The sequence below is a fragment of the Nicotiana attenuata genome, unplaced genomic scaffold (assembly GCF_001879085.1).
Source record: "Nicotiana attenuata strain UT unplaced genomic scaffold, NIATTr2, whole genome shotgun sequence".
NCBI lineage: Eukaryota > Viridiplantae > Streptophyta > Magnoliopsida > Solanales > Solanaceae > Nicotiana > Nicotiana attenuata.
In genome coordinates, this window is record NW_017672775.1 from 24,211 (window position 1) to 45,444 (window position 21,234).

The 21,234-nt window shown below is 35.9% G+C and overlaps 3 protein-coding genes across 3 annotated transcripts; 2 read left to right on the plus strand and 1 right to left on the minus strand.

The window, feature by feature from the left end:
- Positions 1 to 4,005: 4,005 nt before the first annotated feature.
- Positions 4,006 to 4,554, minus strand: LOC109214459. Its single transcript, XM_019378374.1, has one exon. The coding sequence runs from the start codon at positions 4,552 to 4,554 to the stop codon at positions 4,006 to 4,008; it is 549 nt and encodes a 182-aa protein (XP_019233919.1).
- An 8,373-nt stretch (positions 4,555 to 12,927) lies between these two features.
- On the plus strand, positions 12,928 to 16,334 carry LOC109214466 (microtubule-associated protein RP/EB family member 1C). Its single transcript, XM_019378383.1, has 6 exons — positions 12,928 to 13,122; positions 13,223 to 13,378; positions 13,511 to 13,617; positions 15,186 to 15,429; positions 15,497 to 15,610; positions 15,706 to 16,334. The coding sequence occupies exons 1-6, from the start codon at positions 13,015 to 13,017 to the stop codon at positions 15,979 to 15,981; spliced, it is 1,005 nt and encodes a 334-aa protein (XP_019233928.1). The 5' UTR covers positions 12,928 to 13,014; the 3' UTR covers positions 15,982 to 16,334.
- Positions 16,335 to 17,154: 820 nt separating this feature from the next.
- On the plus strand, positions 17,155 to 17,746 carry LOC109214460. Its single transcript, XM_019378375.1, has 2 exons — positions 17,155 to 17,265; positions 17,334 to 17,746. The coding sequence occupies exons 1-2, from the start codon at positions 17,245 to 17,247 to the stop codon at positions 17,559 to 17,561; spliced, it is 249 nt and encodes an 82-aa protein (XP_019233920.1). The 5' UTR covers positions 17,155 to 17,244; the 3' UTR covers positions 17,562 to 17,746.
- The last annotated feature ends 3,488 nt before the right edge of the window (positions 17,747 to 21,234 follow it).

Here is a 21,234-nt window from a genome sequence, read left to right on the forward strand (position 1 = left end):
CTTTCTTATCTTGTGGGAGCGTTCCTTCCTGTAAATAGGTTACGATACGGTTGCGCCAGTCCCAAGTTAGGTTTATAGAATGTACCTCGACCTGGTCTATCGAGGAATGGATGAGGGTGACCACGTTTTCTTTGTTCATATTTCCGGTAGCTGCCGCTAGCTTTGCAAGACCGTCCGCTTCGGCATTCTGCGCCCTGGGTATCTGGTCGAGGCGGCATTTGTCGAATTCTGGTAGCAGTTTGTGAATTTCTGACTGGTGCTTTTGTAGTCTCGGTTCTTTGATTTGGAAAGTCCCAGTGACTTGATTCACCATGAGATGGGAGTCGCAATGTAGGACGAGTTGTCGAGCGCCATATTTGAGGGCTAATTTCAATCCTGCAATCACAACTGCATACTCAGCCTCGTTGTTAGTCATTTCGGGGCATCGTATGGATTGGCGAATCACTTCGCTCGTAGGGACTTCGAGGACAAGTTCCAGTCCTGATCCCGACACATTAGATGCACCGTCGGTATAGAGGACCCAGAGGTCGGAAGGTGTGGACGCATGGAGCGCCTCCTGATCTACTTCAGGCAATATTTTCGCGCTGAAATTGGCGATGAAGTCGGCGAGCACTTGGAATTTTATAGCAGATCGCGGTTGATATGTTATATCGTGCTCGCTTAATTCTATGGCCCATTTGGCCAACCTATCCGATAGTTCGGGTTTGTGTAGGATTCCTCTGAGGGGGAAGGTTGTCACCACCGTTATGGGGTAACATTGAAAATATGGTCTAAGCCTTCGTGAAGCTACGACTAATGCCAAAGCTAATTTCTCAAGGTGGGGATACCTTGTTTCGGCATCAATTAAGGTTTTGATGATATAATAAATTGGAGACTGCGTACCTTTGCTTTCGCGGACCAGAACTGCACTTACCCCGACTTCGGAGACTGCTAGATACACCAGGAGGCATTCGCCTGGGTCTGCCTTGACAAGTAGTGGCGGCGAGGACAGGTACGCTTTCAGTTTCTTTAAGGCGTCGACGTATTCCGAGTTCCACTGTAGTCCGTGATCCTTCCTTAGTACATTGAAAAATTTATGGCACCTGTCTGATGACCGCGAGATAAACCTCGATAGGGCGGCTATTCATCCTGTCAACTTCTGTACCTGCTTTTTGCTGGTTAATGTCTCCGGTATTCCTTCGAGGCCTTGATCTGGTCCGGATTGACCTCGATACCCCTTTGTGACACCAAAAAACCGAGGAACTTACTCGAGGCTACGCCAAAGGCGTATTTTTCGGGGTTCAATTTCATTCCGTATCGCCTCAATATTTCAAAGGCTTCCTTCAGATGACCAATGTGATCCTCCTTCCTTTTTGACTTCACTAACATGTCATCGATGTAGACCTCCATAGTCTTTCCGAGTTGTTCTTTGAACATTTTGGTGACTAATCTTTGGTACGTCGCCCCTGCGTTCTTGAGTCCGAACGGCATAACTCTGTAGCAGTACGTCCCTTGGTGAGTGATAAAGGTGGTCTTTTCTTCATCTTCTTCTGCCATTAGGATTTGGTTGTAACAAGAATAGGTGTCTAGGAAGCTTAATAGTTCGTGCCCCACTGTTGCGTCGATGAGCTGGTCGATGTGTGGTAACGGAAAGGAATCTTTTGGGCGTGCTTTGTTCAGGTCGGTGAAGTCGACACACATCCGCCATTTTCCGTTCTTTTTTACCATGACCACATTGGCGACCCACTGAGGGTACTTTGACTCTCAGACGGAACCATTAGTGAGCAGCTTATCGACTTCTTCGCTGCTGCGTCGTTGATTACGGCATTGAACTTTCTCCTCATTTGCCGCACAGGCGGGTAAAGAGGGTCGACATTCAGCCGATGTGTGGCGATGTCCCTTGGGATTCCCGGCATATCTAAATGGGAGAAGGCAAACAAATCGGCATTATTAGTTAAGAACTCATGGAACTTACCTGGCTATGAGAGGTTGTGCCCGATATAAGCTTTTTTCGTGTTGTCAGTGCTGTCCAATTGAACGGGGTCGGGGTCTTCCACAGTTGCCTTACAGGCTTCTACGATATCTAGGTCTTTGATGGCCCTATTTGTATGTCGGGTTTGGTTCTCGACATGGCTGATTGCTATGCTTCCGCACTTGCTCCCTTTAGTTGTTGGGTGTGTGTGCAATCCTGGGCGATTCGGTAGCATTCTTGGGCGGTGTGTTGCTCGCCCCAGATGCTGAATATTCCTCATGGGGTAGGAAATTTGATTACTTGATAGAAACTTGAAGGGACGGCTCGCATGGCGTGTATCCATGGACGCCCTATGATAGCGTTGTAGGCTGTTTCCTGGTTTATGACGTGAAAAGTCATTTCCAGAGTGACTCCTCCAGCCAGAACGGGCAGCACTATCTCTCCAGAGGTTCGTTCCACTGCATTATTAAAACCCGTTAGCGTTATGCAGCACGGTACTATCTTATCCTCGAGTCTCATCTGTATAAGGACTCGTGGGTGAATAATACACGCGCCGCTTCCGTCATCCACCATTATTCTTTTTACATCAGTATCCGTGATACGTAAAGTTATAACCAAAGCATCATAGTGAGGGAAAGACAAACCGTGGGTATCTGACTTATCGAAGATGATACTATCTTCGAGGTCATCATACCGTTCGTGGGCGACTGTCCGCTTGAGTTTGTATGTAGTGGTGAATTTCACATGGTTGATTACCGTATCATCACCGCCGCCAATGATCATTTGTATGACACGAGCTGGTGAAGGTGGTTTTGGGGGTCCTTGAGGTTGATCGCGCCCACGAGCGAAGTTAACCCGTCCTCGATCGCTCAGCAGTTCTTTCAGGTGTCCCTGGTTTAGCATTCTTACCACTTCCTGTCGCAGGCCTATGTAGTCTTCGGTCTTATGCCCTCTTTCAAATGCTTGATCTTTTGTTTTCATTAGGTAAACATGTGTATATCTAGAATGATCATCTATAAAAGTAATAAAGTATCTATTTCAACCTCTAGTTAAATGACCATTCAATTCACATATATCGGGAATACACAAGTTCAAGTAGATTACTTGTTCTTTCATTCTTTGGATAAGATTTCTTAGTCATCTTAGCTTGTATGCATATTTCACTTTTTTTATCATTATTCTCAACAGCAGGAATTAATTTATTTTTAGACATAAACTTAACATATCGAAAATTAGCATGTGAAAGTCTAGCATGCCATAAATTAATAGATGACTCAATCATATAAGCAAAAACTTCAACTTTATTAATACTTAATTTGAACATGCCCTCACCAGAGTAGCCTTGTCCTACAAATACACCATTATTAGAGAAAATAATCTTTTGTGCCTCTATAACAGTTTTGAGGCCTTTCTTACTTAATAAACTTGCAGAAATTAAATTCTTCCTAACATCAGGTACATGGTGAACATTAATTAAAATCAACTTCTTTCCCGAAGTGAATTGTAGTTCAACTGTTCCTTTTCCAAAGACCTTGGCAGTGTCATGATTTCCCATTAAAACCTTTTTATCACTTGTTGCAACTTCATAATGTTTGAAGAAACTCTTGTCATTGCATACATGAACTGTAGCACCGGAATCATACCACCAATCTGCAGATTTTATAGTTGCTGCCATGTTGCATTCAGTTACCATACTCAGATTCAAGTTGGTAAAGGCAGAAATCATAGCAACAATATCCGAAGAAGAAGCTTGTTGTTGTTCAACATTATTTACCCTCTTCTGTCCAACATTTTCTTCATTTTTCTATCTCTTATGAAACCTGCAATCTCTCTTAAAATGATCCATTTTTCCGCAAGTATAACACGGACCTTTCTTAATGTTAGAAGAATTTTTCTTTGGAGTAGCCTCAAACTTTCTCTTCTTTCCAGCCTTGTTTCCAGATTTTCCTGAATTGTTTGTCTTACTAGACTCAACATAATTCACCTTTGAACTAGTTTCGCAGCATATTTATTTTCACGTTTTTGTGACTCTTCTTCAATCTGAATATGCTTTGTCAACTGGCCTGGTCCACATTGAAGTCTTCGGAAGAATGTAATAATTTCTTCCTATAATCATTCCAAGTGGCTGGTAATTTTGCAAGTATAGCAGCCACTTGAAGAGATTCAAAAACATTAAAATCTTTGAGTCTAGATATCAAAACAAGCAACTCATCAACCTGTTCCATGAATGATTTCCCATCTATCATTTGAAATTCAAAAAAATTCATTCCAAGGAATCTGTCTGTTCCTTGTTTCACAACAGTATATTTCTGTTCCAAGGCTTTCCGGATTTCTTGTGGTGATTTGTGAGGACGGAACAAATCATATAAACGATCAGAAAGTGAGTTTAAAATAAAACCTCTACAACGCACCTCATCATCTTCACATTTTTTGCGTGCCGCCTTAATTTCGTCAGAATCTTCAGCAGTAGGTTCTGGCATTGCAGTAAGATCAGAACGCGGCAGATATGCTATTCCCAACTCCGTGAGAAAGAACAGCAATTTGTCTTTCCAGCGGGTGAAATTTGAGCCATCAAATCGATCCAGATTGAACACTTCGAACATCTTGTTGAAACCAGAATTACTACCAGAAGCCTCTATTGCAGTGTTGTTTAAATTCCTTAAGATTGTTAGAAAAATAACAGAATATGGGGACGAAATAATTAGGCCTTGATAGTGTACTCACTGTCCATAAGGAATTTAAGCCTCCCAATTTCGTTGCTACAGGGATTATGGCAGAATTTCTCCAGGATTCAACAAAGTCTCTGAAATTCGAGTACCAGCAATTAACTCGAATTTCCACTTGAACAAACTTTGTGAATTGAAGATAGCAGAAAAAGAAGAAGATAAAAACTGTTGCTTTTTTGATGATATTTCGTTTTGGAGAGGAAAGGGGTATTTATAAACCCTTTAGGTGTCTGTTAGGATTAACAGACTCAACCTTTGCCAATAGGCACCTTTTAAAAAACAAAAGTCACCTTTTACAAAAATTAAAACGTATTAATAATTAAAACATTTTTTGTTAATTAACAAAATTAATAGGTGACTAAAAGAAATAAATTTCGGGCTATTTAATTGGCCCAAGGCCCAAGTGCCCCAAGTGCCCAATCTTGACTATTAATAATATAGCCAAATTCTAGTTTCCCTCCAAAACATCTTTAAAATATTCAAATCATGCAAGACAAAGAAGTGCTTTTAAACCCTTCTTCCTTTCTTTCTTTTTCCAATGAGGGACAAAGCGACCTCTTCTAAAATACTCCCATAAAAATACTAACTAATATAATAGTAAATATGTTTTCTGTTCTTTTATGAGATAGGAAAACCAATTATGGTAAGAAAATCTAGATAAACACCTAACAATTCTCCCCCTTGGCCTGAATTTTCTGACAAAATGAATTTGATCCACCTTCTCCACATAGCCTTCAACAGGTCGCATCTTCAAATCTCCACCGCTAAGTTTGTCTCAAAACGAGTAGTACTACGGTCAAATTTCTCAAACAAAAATCATGATTATCGTCAAATACGTTGCGGCTAGAACTAAACCTGCCAATATGAAATTGTTTTGAGTCTCGCTCTGATACCACTTGTTAGGACCAAAAAAATCAAGTGTCATGCGGAAGCTTGTAACGTAAACCTTGAACGACGATAAATCAGACAACAAAAGAGAAATATACCAAAGAGACACAAACATTTAACGTGGTTCGGTCAATTGACCTACATCCACGACGGAGATGAGCAATCCACAATAATAAAAGAGAGTACAAAATATTGAGAGAACAACCTCACAAAGAGGCAAACACAATTGACACACTAACACTTGTCCCGTAAAGTTCTCGCCCTAAATACGACTCTCAAACCCCATATGGCTACATTGTGGATGCTACCGAATGAGAAGGACGGATTTCAAAATATAGAACTCCAAACTTTTTCCTACAAGAAAAGCGACTAGCCAAATATGGAAGATTTATAAATTCCTTCTACAAGAAGGAAAAACCAATTAAGGTAAACATGTTGCCCTTTCCTTCAACAAATNCTTCTAGGAAAAGAAAAACCTAATTATGGTAAATTTGTTATTATTTCTTTCATGAGATAGGAAAACCAATTATAGTAAGAAAATCTGGACAAACACCTAACAATTCTCCCCTTGGCCTGAATTTTCTGACAAAATAAATTTGATCCACCTTCTCCACATAGCCTTCGACAGGTCGCATCTCCAAATCATCACCGCTAAGTTTGTCTCAACGCGAGTAGTACTCCGGTCAAATTTCTCAAACAAAAATCATGATTATCGTCAAATACGTTGCGGTTAGAACTTAACCCGCCAAAGATGAACTTGTCTTGAACCTCGCTCTGATACCACTTGTTAGGACTGGAAAAACCAGGTGTCATGCAGAAGCTAGTAACGTAAACCTTGAACGACGATAAATCAGACAACAAAAGAGAAATAGACCAAAGAGACACAAACATTTAACGTGGTTCGGTCAATTGACCTACATCCACGACGGGCATGAGCAATCCACAATAATAAAAGAGAGTACAAAATATTGAGATAACAACCTCACGAAGAGGCAAATACAAGTGACACACTAACACTTGTCCCGTAAAATTCTCCCCCCTAAACACGACTCTCAAACCCCATATGGCTACATTGTGGATGCTACTGAATGAGAAGGGAGGATCCTCAATTTATAGAAGACCAAACCTTTTCCTACAAGAAAAAAGACTAGCCAAATATTGAAGAATTATATTTTCCTCTTAGGAAAAGAAAAACCCAATTATGGTAAATATGTTGTCATTTTTTTAATGAGATAGGAAAACCAATTATAGTAAGAAAATCTGGACAAACACCTAACAATTCTTCCTCTTGGCTTGAATTTTCTGACAAAATAAATTTGATCCACCTTCTCCACATAGCCTTCAACAGGTTGCATCTTCAAATCTCCACCGCTAACTTTGTCTCAACGCGAGTAGTACTCCGGTCAAATTTCTCAGACAAAAATCATGATTATCGTCAAATACGTTGCGGCTAGAACTAAACCCGCCAAGATGAACTTGTCTTGAACCTCGCTCTGTTACCACTTGTTAGGACCGGAAAAATCAAGTGTCATGCGTAAGCTAGTAACGTAAACCTTGAACGACGATAAATCCGACAACAAAAGAGAAATATACAAAAGAGACATAAATATTTAACGTGGTTCGGTCAATTAACCTATGTCCACGACGGAGATGAGCAATCTAATATAATAAAGAGAGTACAAAATATTGAGAGAACAATCTCATAAAGAGGCAAACACAAGTGACACACTAACACTTGTCCCGTAAAGTTCTCCCCCTAAACACGACTCTCAAACCCTATATGGCTACATTGTGGATGCTACTGAATGAGAAGGGAGGATCCTCAATTTATAGAAGACCAAACTTTTTCCTACAAGAAAAAGGACTAGCCAAATAGAGAAGAACTATATTTTCCTTCTAGGAAAAGAAAAACCCAATTATGGTAAATATGTTGTCCTTTCCTTCATGAGATAAGAAAATCAATTATGGTAAGAAAATAGTAAGCATGCAGTCTTATCTTGAAGACTTGTGCAGGTAAAAAGGTTATTTACAATAGATCCAAAATGGCAAAACACATAAACAGATACCTAAAGTTGGCCCCAGATGTCTCTCTCACACTCTAACTTACCAGGTGACCATATAGACACTTTATGTTGGTTTTTAGTATGTCTCGTAAACACTGTGAGGTGACATGGCAGAATGAGTGTGTCTCACTCATGTTTGAGAGCGTAAAGGCCCTTAAAATTATATTTTTACTTTAGGTTTTTTTTCGTGTCGACCCCGCCTTCTTCAGCTTCCTTCCTCAAAATTTCTAATGATTTTTTCCACCATTTTCACAAGTTCTAAGCTTCACAAACGCTTAATTCCATATGTCAACAGAAAATTAAGAAGCCCAAAATTTTTAATGTTACAGTAATTCTTATTATCGCATTACTCTTCATGCTCAAAAAGAACAAAGATCCTCAAAATGGGGTCACCAAAAATACCTCTGTTACGCAACAATCCAAATTTAACACCACAAAATAATGTCCATCCATTTCGCCCATTAATGGAAAATCTTCAATCTTCGACATCAACGGTGATAATGAAACCGAGATAGTCTAGAAGAAGCTTATAAAATGAAATTGGGGCTGCCCCAAATTTTCACCTTCGTCCTTCTTATTCATCACTTAAAAAAAAGAGTAATTTCCATGTCTTTACTTCTGCCATGAATTCTGGTTATAAAAAACAATAAACTCCAACACTTTTATTTATTTGGAGAGTGGGCATGAAAATAATTTCATACCCATTCTCTAATTCTTTTTATCACCACAAAATAGTTCAAATTTTAATTTTGGGAGATGGATGCTTGATGTTCTGGTGGTTGACGGTGAGGAAGAATGAGCGTGGAGGTGGTATTTTTGGTGAAATTTTAGATGAAGAAGACAAATAATAAAAGGGGTGAAGGGACGGTGGGATGAGTTCCTCATGAAGACGAAGAAGCTTAGGTCAGGGGTGGGGGGTGGGTAAGGGTTTTCTCAACTTATAAAAGGATTTTTTATTTTTATTTTTTAAATACACGTGTCGTTTGCAGATTTGTTCTTTTGCCACGTCATTTGCGTTTGCAATTCACGCATGCGACCTGCTGCATTCAGGTGTTCATAAGATACACTTAAACCAACATAAAGTGTCTAGATGGTCACCTGGTAAGTTGGAGCGTCAGAAAGACATCTGGGCCAACTTTCTGCCATCCAAAATTATTGAGCTGGTTTTCTGTTTGAAAATGAATACACAACGTTCTTTTGTCAGCCTTTGGTCTTGACAATATGGAGAAAAATCATGATGAACAGAACCTGGACCAATTCTTTTCGTGTATATGTTCTTAGAAATTACTTTTTCTATCCCCTGTTAATATAGTACCAGAAGCTAGTTATGCAAAGATGAATGACAAATAATTGTTTCTCTCTAGATAAGTGTACATGGAATATTTATGTTTATATTTTATCCGGATAATCACTTGTTAGGAAGTGTCTCTATTTGAATGTTTAGGATGTCGGGAGAAGGAAGATTTACTTTTTTAAAATAAAATTTAATATTAGGAGAGAAATTTATTTTTATTTTCTGGAAAATCTATCAACCAAATCAAAAAGAAACAAAACTGTCTCACTGTAACTACATGGTTTGTTATTCTCCTTTTTGTAATAAGAATCGGGTTGATATTGGCGTTAGTATAAAAAATGTTGAACACGTATGCCATTATTACCAATTAGATTAACTTATCTTTTGTTTCTTCTTTCCAAAATTTGGTTTAACTTGTCCACCAACTAAATTTTTGTAAGAAGATAATAAAGGACCTTACAAGATTGGGATCTTTTCATGAATTCGATCGAATTTACGGTTTACTTTTCTTATCTAGTATGGATAGATTATACACAGTTTTACACACACACACACACATATATATATATATATATATATATATATATATATATATATATATATATATATATATATATATATATATAGGCGGCCCGACGAATTTTGTGGCCTAAAGCCAAACTTAATGAGGGGCCTTAACTTTTTAAATTTTTTTATATTATTTATTTGAAGTCTATTCTTTTTTTTTTAAATAAATTTTCTTAGATACAAAGTTACTTAATGATTTTCTTATTAAATCAATAACTCATAATAAGTATTTCTCAACTTACAATATAGCTAATCCATTTAACCTTTCTTAGACAGTGTTGTTCTTAGGTAAGAATTTAATCAATTTTAATTTTGAAAACTTCTTTCGCTGAAGCAACAGTAATAATGATTAATAACATTATTCCATAAGAAATTTAGGCTTTTGAAAAAGAATTAAATCTTTTATTTGGTTAAATGTATTAATTAAACTGTTATCTTCCAATTGTATTATTTTCCTTAATACTTTTAGTTCAGAAAATAAACTTAAACCATCAATATCGAATTTATTATTATGCTTTAAGGAACATTCAAGATTAAGACAATATTTTTTTTCAATTTCCAACATTTAGTGATCTTTCCGCTGAAGCAACGGTAACATAAGTTATTAATATTATTCCATACGAAATTTAGGCATTTGAAAAAGAATTAAATATTTTTATTTGGTTAAATATATCAATTAAACTTTATCTTCTAATTGTACTATTTTTCTTAATAGTACAATATTTTTTTAAATTTCCAACATCTAATGATCTTAGTTTTTACTGCCAAATAGAGAACCAAAATATTTTCGTGTGCTTTGAATTGTTCAAATCTATTTTGAAGTGAAAAATAGCCCTTGTCTATTATGTATAAAAGTAATCAACTCTAAAGGACTCTTCGAAAGATTTTGAGATTTCATTATCAACATTCACATCAAATTGTTACTTCCTATATATCGCACGTTTCTTACGAAATTCGGGTTCGATATTCATTTCAAGTGCAAATTTCCTTGGTAGAAATCAGAGCAGTTCCAAATCCTTCTTCTCTATATTTGTTAAAGAAAGAAATCAAACTTTTTCACTTACAGAATATTTTTTTTAACTATACATTGTTATTATATGTAACAAAAAATGCCTAAAGCGGTTGCTTTATCGAAGGCCGCCCTCTGATATATATATATATATATATATATATATATATATATATATATATATATATATATATATATATTGGTTATTTAGTTTAAGTGATTGCATTAGAGGCTATTTAGGTTAATTTTTGAGAATTTTCATAAACCACTATAGTTTAGTGGCTATTAACTTCCTATAACTACTATATACATATTTACTTCCTATAGCTAATATTTTCGTTGCTACCGGACCGTATTCGTTGTATTTGCGTTACTGTATTCATGAATACAGTCGCGGAATTCGCCTAATAAATAGGGTCCAGCTGTTTAATAACGGAAAGAGGATCAATTAGCATGTATCACTCCTAATTTAACTCAACAAAATCAATTCTACAAAAATTCGTTGCTATTGTGCTGTATTTCATATATTCACGTGACTGTATTTATAAATACATTGAGGTAACCCTGTCTAAAAAATAGGGATTACGGTTGTTTAATACAATGAGGTAATCCGCCTAAAAATAGGGATTATAAGTGTTTAATTATGTATTTCATGTATTCGTGCGACTGTATTTAATCCGCCTAAAAATAGTGATTACGGGTGTTTAATAATGGAAAGCGCAAAATAATTGATTACAGTTGTATTCAATTCACTATATTGAATTTAGTTGTATTCAAATAACAAAAAATTAAGAAATTGGGTGTATACCGTTCAATTCAGTTCGACTGTATACATTGTATTCAATTCACCGATATTTATTATTCACTATTATACATTATATTCAATTCACCGTATTCAATTTGACCGTATTCAAACAATAAAAATTACAAAACAGTGATATTGAGTTGTATTAAGAAAATACAGACCTTCAGAATACATAAATGCAGGCGAAAATATAATATAATTCTACAAAAATACAATGTAGTTGAGTGTATTTGTACAGAATTATATTTGTATCATTGTATGTGACTCAATAGCAAAGAAGAGAAGAAAGTTCGCCGGATATGGTGCTTTCGGCCAAGCAAAACACTGTATATATTGTATTAGAATTAAAATAGAGAGAAACAAAAACATGGCCCTAAATCGTCTCGTGCGACTCTGCTTCAGATTTTCAAAAGCTCAATCCATAGCCATGACCAATCTGTTCGCCTACTCCCTCTTCGCTTCAGATATATTCTCTTTGCTTCAGAAAGTTCACCATTGCCACCAAAAATGGTTGATACGGCGGCTGCCTTGATGAAAAAAAGAGAGAGATTTGAGGAAGGAAGAAAGGATTGAGAATCTTGCTGATAAGAAAGAGAAGGAAGCGAGAGAGAAAGAACATAAATGGCATGATATAAAATACTATTTTGCTATAAAATAGAAAAGGTAGCTATAAGTATAGAGTAATATTTTAAATTTTTTTTGGTTTATAATAAATAGGAGGTAAAATTTCTTTAGTTTTTTAAGGAATTTTACCTCCTATAGCAAAGGTATACACCCTATTTATTATAAACCAAAATTATTTTAAAATATTATTTTTCCGTAGCTACCTTTTATATTTTATAGCAAAATAAGTATTTATGGTATATACTACCATTCTGGCGTGAAATACGCTATTTATGTTTTTCTTCTCTCTTAGACAACCGGTCATACCTATTTTTAAGGTGATTGTCGTTACTGTATTCATAAATACATGGCGCGAATACATGTGAATACATGCACGTACGGCTGGACTGCCCTGATTTTAGGCGCATTTAATTCCTGTATCATGAATACATGCGCGTACAGTTGGACTGCTCTGATTTTAGGCGCTTTTTGCTGTTGTATTCATGAATACATGTGAATACATGCGCGTACAGCTGGATTGCCCTGATTTTAGGCGCTTTTTGATGTTGTATTCATGAATACATGGCGCGAATACAAGTGAATACATGCACGTACAACTGGATTGCCCTGATTTTAGGCGCTTCTTGCTGCTGTATTCATGAATACATGGCGCGAATACATATGAATACATGCGCGTACAGCTGGACTACCCTGATTTTAATGTGCTTTTTGCTGTTGTATTCATGAATACAACAACGCAAATACAGCAAATACACTACCATAACAGCTGAATAGTAATTATAGGAAGTAATAATGTATATAGTAGCTACAAAAAGTTAATAGCACCAAACAATAGTGGTTACTGAAAATTCTTCAATTTTCATATCTCTTTGGTAAAGGGAAAGGAAGCATGTACTTGGGTCATCAAGTTTGGGCCTCCCTGAAATTGGCCCATTTGGTGACGATCCGAAACCACATATCACCGACCCTTTTCCATTGAAATCTAAAGCAGGGAAAGAAATCCCGCTCAAACCCTCATTTCAAATTCTCTCATTCTCTCTCTATTTCTCTCTCTACGGAGCCTTCTACACAGAAAGTTGAAGCAGAAATGGCAGCACACATAGGAATGATGGATGCGGCATACTTCGTCGGCAGATCAGAGATCCTTGCATGGATCAATTCCACACTTCACCTTAATCTTTCCAAAGTCGAAGAGGTATTCAATCTCTCCTTTTTCCTGCTCTCCTTCATTAGTTGTTGAAATGCTAATTCCCAATTCACTTTTTCAAATTGATACACTTTCGATTCACGCACAGGCGTGTGGTGGTGCCGTTCATTGCCAGCTGATGGATGCCGCTCACCCAGGGCTAGTCCCTATGCACAAGGTCAATTTCGACGCTAAAAATGAATATGAGATGATCCAGAACTATAAGGTTCTTCAAGATGTTTTCAACAAACTCAAAATTACCAAGGTTTATTCTATTTTAAAGTTTCCTTTTCCTAGATTCAGTTTTATCCTCATTTACCTTTTGTGAAAATCATTTTCCAGATTGCTATTTTATTTAATAGTCAATTGTTGTTTAATTATGTGCTTGTGGTATTAGCACATTGAGGTCAACAAACTGGTGAAAGGAAGACCTCTTGACAATCTGGAGTTCATGCAATGGTTGAAGAGATACTGTGATTCTGTTAATCGAGGCAATTCACACAAGTAACCTTTTCAACCTCTGTTTTTGCTTTGTATTTGATTTAATTCCTTTAACAACCTTTACTTATGGTATGTGTATGTTTCTGCTGAGACATAATTTCCTTTTATAATGGAAAAGGGGAAAAAACTGGAAGTTAGGGCACAGATATTGTGCATTGAATGAGACACAAGAAAGAAAATGTTAAGCAAAGAGAGCTGAGTATAATACCTAGGAGTATTGAATAGGTAAATTGTGTCAATTTTGTAGAGTGAAAATGAGTCAAAACCACGAAAAGTTACGAAACAAACTTCCAATATTTGCTTGGGTTAAAATGGAATGTGTTGCAGGTCGTATACTCGAAATTCAGTTGTTTTGTCTTGATTTGTTCTGTTTTTTCAATTTTCTTAGTTTCCAGCTATGCAATGGAGCCGTTAAATTACCGTGTAGAAGCTTTAACCCGCTGATTAGGGCTATATCTTTCACTCTTTTGTTTTCATTTTTTCATTTTTTCTATTTTTTCTATTTTATTTTGATAAAGCACTCTAATGTGTTGATTTTTCTAGTAGTAATGTTGTCCAAACTGACCCAATCTTTTGGATTGGTGGATTTAGGCTACATCCATCATAACTCACTTACTCACTTGGTTTTATCACTCTTCCAACCAGTCAGTGTTTTGATTGACACCCCAATTCTACAACGAAAGAATATACAGTTTGGACTGGTTAGTATCTACTCGTGATTTGCTGGGAGATATTGTAGCAGCAGTGTTCTGATTTCTTTTTTATTCTTTATAATTAACCACATTCGTCATCCTTGTTTCTAGAGAATCTTTACTAGTTCCCACAAGAAGCCAGAATCTCCATATTCAACTCTTACGAGTCAGAAGTTCTCAATTAATGATCTGTTTTTTCTTTATCTCCATTTCACTTTGTTGTTATTCCGCACAGACGTTGGCCACATTTAGGGTGGAGACGGAATTGTAGTATAGTCTTCACGGATTTTAACTTGACATATACAAGAATTTCTATCTCACCTCTGCTTGCAAACCATGGTACGTCCTAAGTCCGAATAAATGTGAAAGGTTATGTTATGTTGACACCTAGGATAAGAATAGTTAAATTATAATGAATCTTTATGATAAAATGTGTCGGGTTCTGCTCCCATTTGTTACACCACCACTCAGGTATAGTGTTAAATGGGCAAGTGGTTTTGAAAATGTACTCAAATAAGGCAGAATAGATATAGAGGTTTTGTTGAACTAACCCCAACTAGTTTTGAATTGAAGAATAGTTCATAGTTGGTTGATTTACTGTATGAATTGCAAGGTAGTCTAGTGATGCTACTTGTGTAAAATAACTGTATGACCTTTCGTATTATGGGTTCTGCCTGCAATGTGTTTAGGATTATTCAATATTATACTTTTGGAAGTTGTCTATCTTTAAGTTGGCCGACCTTAAGGATGCCATCTTTTACTGACTTGAAGTTGTAAAGAAGCATGTGTTTACTTGAGGTTATACCTTTTTTTTCAATTACCAAAATGACATAGAAATTTGCCTAATGGAGAGCTGTTGTTTCTTTATATCAATGTCAGCTACAATCCTCTTGAGAGAAGGGAAGCTTGCAAGGGTGCAAAAGAAGTGAACAAAAGATCTGTTACTTCACATACTGCAGCCAAAAATGCCTCAACCGCTCCAAAGCATGCCCCTCATAATGCTAGAAGAAATGATGTACCTCATGTAAGCAGCACAAATCAATCTGGTAAGGTGTCCAGACCTTCTTCGAGTGGAGGAGCGTCAACCTATTCTGAAACAGATCGTACTGCACATGAACAACAGGTAGTACTAAAAGATCAGAGATGGTTTTGTTTGAACGACTGAAGGCTAATTACTAAATTCAATGCAGATTACGGAATTGAAGTTATCAGTGGATAGTCTTGAAAAGGAAAGGGACTTCTATTTTGCAAAGCTGAGGGACATCGAGATCCTGTGCCAGTGTCCAGAGATTGAAAACCTCCCTGTACCCAATCTTTCTATTCTCTTATCTGAAAAATTAGTACAATTTTTATAGCAGCAACCTAAGCATATTCATTTTTGGTTATATCACATTTATAGGTGGTTGAAGCAGTGAAGAGGATTCTGTATGCTATGGATGATGATGCGTCACTTGTCACAGACGCTGAAGCTATGATATCTGAGCAACACCAGCAAGTAGAGACGTTAAGTTGCACATCTGAAGAGGCAGAAGAACGGCTGAGGGTAGACACTCAAAAGAGAAAAAACATTGTCAATATTGACGTTGACATTGCTGCCAGCAACACTTTGTCTCCCAAGCAAAGGATGTCTGATGCTTCTGATGTCCATTCCAGTGGATCACTTGTGACATATTGACCAATGTTTTGTCTCCTGGATAAATGACTTGTTCTACCTGGGTTGTCGAATAATTCCTGCCACCGTCTTTGCTACTCTAGTTATATGTTCTCAAAGCATACTTCATTTCCAAGCAATACAGTTCGAGGAATTCTACTAGTACAGACATTAGAGTATGTCAGAACCCATCTGGTTCGTCTGTTTGGCTTGATTGTACAACATTGCCTGATCGTCATCTCTGTCCTATAGCAAGTATTGGCAACTGTACTGGTTGCTCTGTAGTCATTTGTCGTAATGCAAGACCTTGGATTATTCTGCTTATGATGATTGCTGTGGTTTAGTCGATTCTAAAGTTGGTTTTGGGTTTGATTCTGTAATTTTTCTTGAAACCGCACATGAGGTAAAATATTACGCTCATTCATACAACTTAGTGTGGACAATAAAATCCTGAATTCGAATCGAATTGATCTTTAGCTTAATTGTTTTATTAGCACGAGTTGGAATTTTGGTATTCTGAAGATTTAATAAATTAAATAAATGTGTTACATGTTTGCCAATTGTTTGAACTTTTAGTTGAGATGGTATCTACCATTTAATGAAAATCTTAATCCAAGGCTTCACAAAAATTGACTTGGCCTAGGAAAAGTAATGAGACATGCACGTGTTGAGGATCTAATTATGTGTGTGCATAATATGCTTGCTTGTGTTGCATTACAATGATAACATGGCGGAGCCTTTCTTGGGAAATTCATTAAGCCATGAATCTTAAACACATAAAGTGCATGAATGGTGAATTAAGAGTTGAAGTTGATGACACGGTACACTTTTGTTTTTAATCGAGACTTTGAAGCCTTACCCCCCAAAATTGGAGCCAGCGGATTATTTTTTCCTTCATAAAACAAAAGTGACATATAATATTTTCTTGTACAGGTTTGGATAGATAGATACATGTGAGACAACTGACTGTGTTAAAGACTGTTGTGGATTTGTAATGTTGCATTGGTGATTAATATAATCTTTTTGTTAGCAAAAAACAGTGACATATAATTTATTACTCCGAAAAAGTAGAATAGAATTGAAAAAAATCTGTCCGCAACTGAAACGAAGTGTTCGCTTCCAATCTCTGGCTAACCACCAGTTCGCATTTTGGACGGCCTTAAAGTTAGGATGTCACTTGGTAATATACTTAAAAATCATTGTTATGTTATAAATCCAGATTTACAATTTGGAATATTAGCTAGTACTACGATTTATCCAGAATAAGAAATCTGAGAGAGCTGCAATATGAATTCATCAGCCAATAAGGTATGTTTTGAAGGACCGAATCAATCTTTGTTGAAATTAAATTCCTATTTAACGATTTTTAATGACAGGGTACACAGGATGTGAATGCACAAAACCGAACAGAAAGAAGGGTGGAGAGTCTGGATTATCAATCGTCGGTGGGGCAAATGCAAGAACAAAGGCCTGTGGAAGTAATTCACCAGCCACATATTAGCAGCACCCCCGTCTCAAACACTAGTGGTGGTGTATTAGCTAATGCTGCTGCATCTGTGGCATCCACCCTTGAGTCTGCCAAGAGAGCTATTTCACGAAAATAGCTACATAATATGTTGTGTGAATAATTTCTTTATTTCTAGGCGAACCCTCCAAAGGGAACATAGCATGTGTTCTAACCTACTGGTATGATGTATCAGTTAATTGTTCGTCTTGACGATTCATCTACTAGTAATATTGTCTAGTACACTCTGTCTGTTGTAGTAAATATTTGGCTAAATTTTGAATATTCATCTTAATAATTATTATTGGTCGATTTTAATAAACAGAAAGTATAGCATGATTTCCAAATCAGATTTGTAAGTTCCGTTAATCTTTTTTCTTTCCCGTCCCGTCCTTTCATTTTCACATATTGTCCTAATTCTTTCCCATTCTCATGATCAAACATACACCGATAGTTCCTGCAAGATCGAAATTGCGTCTATTTAGAAGGTATTTGGGTTGACTTAAAAGCACTTTTATAAGTAGCTTTTATTTCTGTATTTAGAAGATATATTTAAAAAAAAAAAGCTAAAACTTATAAGTTAGTCGTCTAACCCAACTTATTGCGTTTTATTACTCCACTTAAAAACACTTGGAATTTGACCAAGTAAATTACAATGTTGTCTCATACTATATACAGTAATTTTTCTTATAGCTACAAAGATTGCAGCTTTCCTTCCGCCATGTTGGATTTGCAAGGCTTCGTTGAGCTTAAACAGTATGTGCATATCTGAACATATGAATAATTTCTTGTACTGTATTTAGCAACCATTTCCAGGAACGTAAATAAAGTCAAAGCCTCCTTTATTTGCAATCTCAGAAAAGCATGATTTTCTAATTATGTTGTCAGAGATGCCTAGATGGAGAAGACATGCATGGCTAGTTCTTTATATTTATCTCCTGTAATTCACAATCCATTTTCTGAATCTGGGAACAGCTCTAATTTTCAATTGCTAAGTAATAATCTTATTTGACAAGTGTTTCAATTGCCACATAATTTTTCAATATCTCAATGTTTAACTGAAATAATCTTATCTGATAAATTTACAACTTTCAAATAAACTGAAACATAAATGAATTTATACTGAAATTGAATTTAAATTAAGAATATTTCAAAATTAGCTCAGTTTTTGTGTCAACAACTTTAAGGGTAAGTACTTAATCTTAGTGGCTAAGGTTAAAAGAAATTTGCAAGCTTGAAAAGGAACCTTGTTTTGCAAAACGTACCAATCAAATCGTAAACGGACTAATTAAGATGGCGTCAAACCTTATCACTTTCCCTTTTAAGTTTCGGAAAATGCGTTTCACTATTTGTATTCAGAAAATTTGGTGAGTATTAGACTATATATTAGCGTCTCTTTGCAAAATGGGTATGTCAATATCCAAGTTTGTAAAAATGCTTTTTGTAATTGTAAAGAAAGAAATGAGAATACTAATGGTCGGACTCGATGCATCTGCCAAAACAACTATCTTGTACAAGTTAAAATACCTAGTCAATATGGGATGTGGGTGGACAACATAATTAAGGTATTCAATACTCGAAAGATCCAATCAAAGCCCATTACTTTCTCAATTGAAATCTCTATTTCACTTTTGCGTGTTTTTCTATTAAGAAATCCACAATATATATATATATTTAATCATGAACTCAGTTATTATTGTATTAATTTAATATTATAATAAAAATTCATAATCTTTAAATTCTGGATTTGTCTTCGCCTATTTTATAACTTTTTGTTGCACTAATTTTATAGATCCGGCCTCTATGGACGCACTGACGTCTATGGAGGCACAATTCTCAGAACACATAGGCTCTAATTTTTGTGGTAGACAGTAATGATAGAGATAGAATTACAGAAGCCAGAGATGAGCTCCATTGCATGCTTATCGAGGTAATATCAAAGGTGATGTACAATTAAATTTCTCTATAAGAGCCTCGTTAGTTTCGAATATTTTTGGATATTATAGCGAATTATTTTTATAGAGAATATATATTATACCATAACATGAAAATTGGTTTCGGAAAAGCTTGGCTTTTATAGTGAAGTGTTGTTATATAAGAATGCTGTTATAAAGAGGTCTGATTGTACAAATTACAAGTATCAAATTTAAGTTAGCTGAAACTAATGATGGTTTATGCAGAAAGAATTACGAGGCGCCAATATTCTTATTTTCGCCAATAAACAAGACCTTCCAGATGCTATGAGTGTTTCAGAAATCACTGATAAACTTGGCCTGCATTTGCTTAAAAAGGATATTTCATAGCCTTATTTATATTTTTCTTAAATGTCTCGGTTAATTAAAATTGGACCAGCAAGGGTGAAATTGGAAAAAATAGGTAATAAATGCTTCTCATCTTTTAGGTATATCCAGAGTGCTTGTCAACATCTGGACAGGGGCTTTATGAAGGTCTTGATTGGTTATCAAATAATATTTCTGGCAAGGCAAGAACATTTTGGCCTTTTAATTATCTCATCTTTCATCTTTTTCAACCAAAAAACAGTTTACTAACTGTAATTTTACTTGGTTAATAAATCATCATTGCAGGCATAAATTCAGAGCTGCAACCAGCATAAGAAGTTCCAAGTCTTTAAAATCAAAACGCGTTGGTTCAGCATAAGAAGTTCCAAGTCTTTAAAATCCAAAACGCGTTGGTTGAAATTATTATGTTATGGCTATATATACATTCTGTTGCGAGACTTTTCATAATTTCTTTTACCTATAGTGATTAACGCCGAATAAGAGTCCGTTTGGATTAGTTGATTTGAAGTAGCTGATAAGCATTAGGTGTTGAAAAACACTTTTAAGTGCTGAAACTGATTTAATAAATAAGCAGTTACGTATTTGGGTACAAGTGCTGAAATAGATAATAAGTTGCTACGATATTTGATAAAAAAGTATTGATAAGCGTAATTTCTTCAAAATTTTAGATTCCAGATCGATTCAAATACAAAATATTCTATTTGTCATTTTATTTTAAGTACAATTGTGCTTAGATAAGATAATTTCTGATAAATATAATTTATTTTATGATAAGCATATAATCATAAGTTAGTAATAATTAATAAATTGACAAAAGTTTCTCAGTAAAAAATAAACCTAAATTGAACAAAATATTTGAAGAGAAACAAACATTGTCTTCATCACCACAACACTTAGAAAGCAATACACCACAAATTTGATATGTCCTCATTTATTACATACCGTTCAAAGATTAATACACAATCACATAGATATAAATATGCAAAGGAATAGAGAATTTGCATATCTTAAATAGTCAATGACAATTGCAGACTTGACCGGGGGGGGGGGGGGTAGGGGCTGGTTTAGGTTGAATACTTGAGGCAGTGAGTATCGATGCAGGAGTTTTGTTCTACAAAGAAATATTTTAAGGATAAAATAGTAAAAATCTTGGTCAAACTTAAAGTACTGATAAGCTAAAAATTCATAAGTTGGGGGTGACCAGCTTATGACTTTTGGCTTATTTTTGACTTATAAACACTAGGCTTATAAGCACTTTTAACTTTACCAAACGCGTAGATAAGCCGACAGTGCTTATAAGCTAGTTTCACCCGCTTATAAGCTTAGCCGAACACCCTCTAAGTCATTCCCGTACTTTTGCGCAACTGTTTTTGCTTTCCTTCTTTTGTTAAATAATCGCGGCAAGAAAGTTCAACCACGGTCAAATAGTTTGTTGGGAAGTTCAACGTATTAGCTAGTGAAATAGTATGGCAT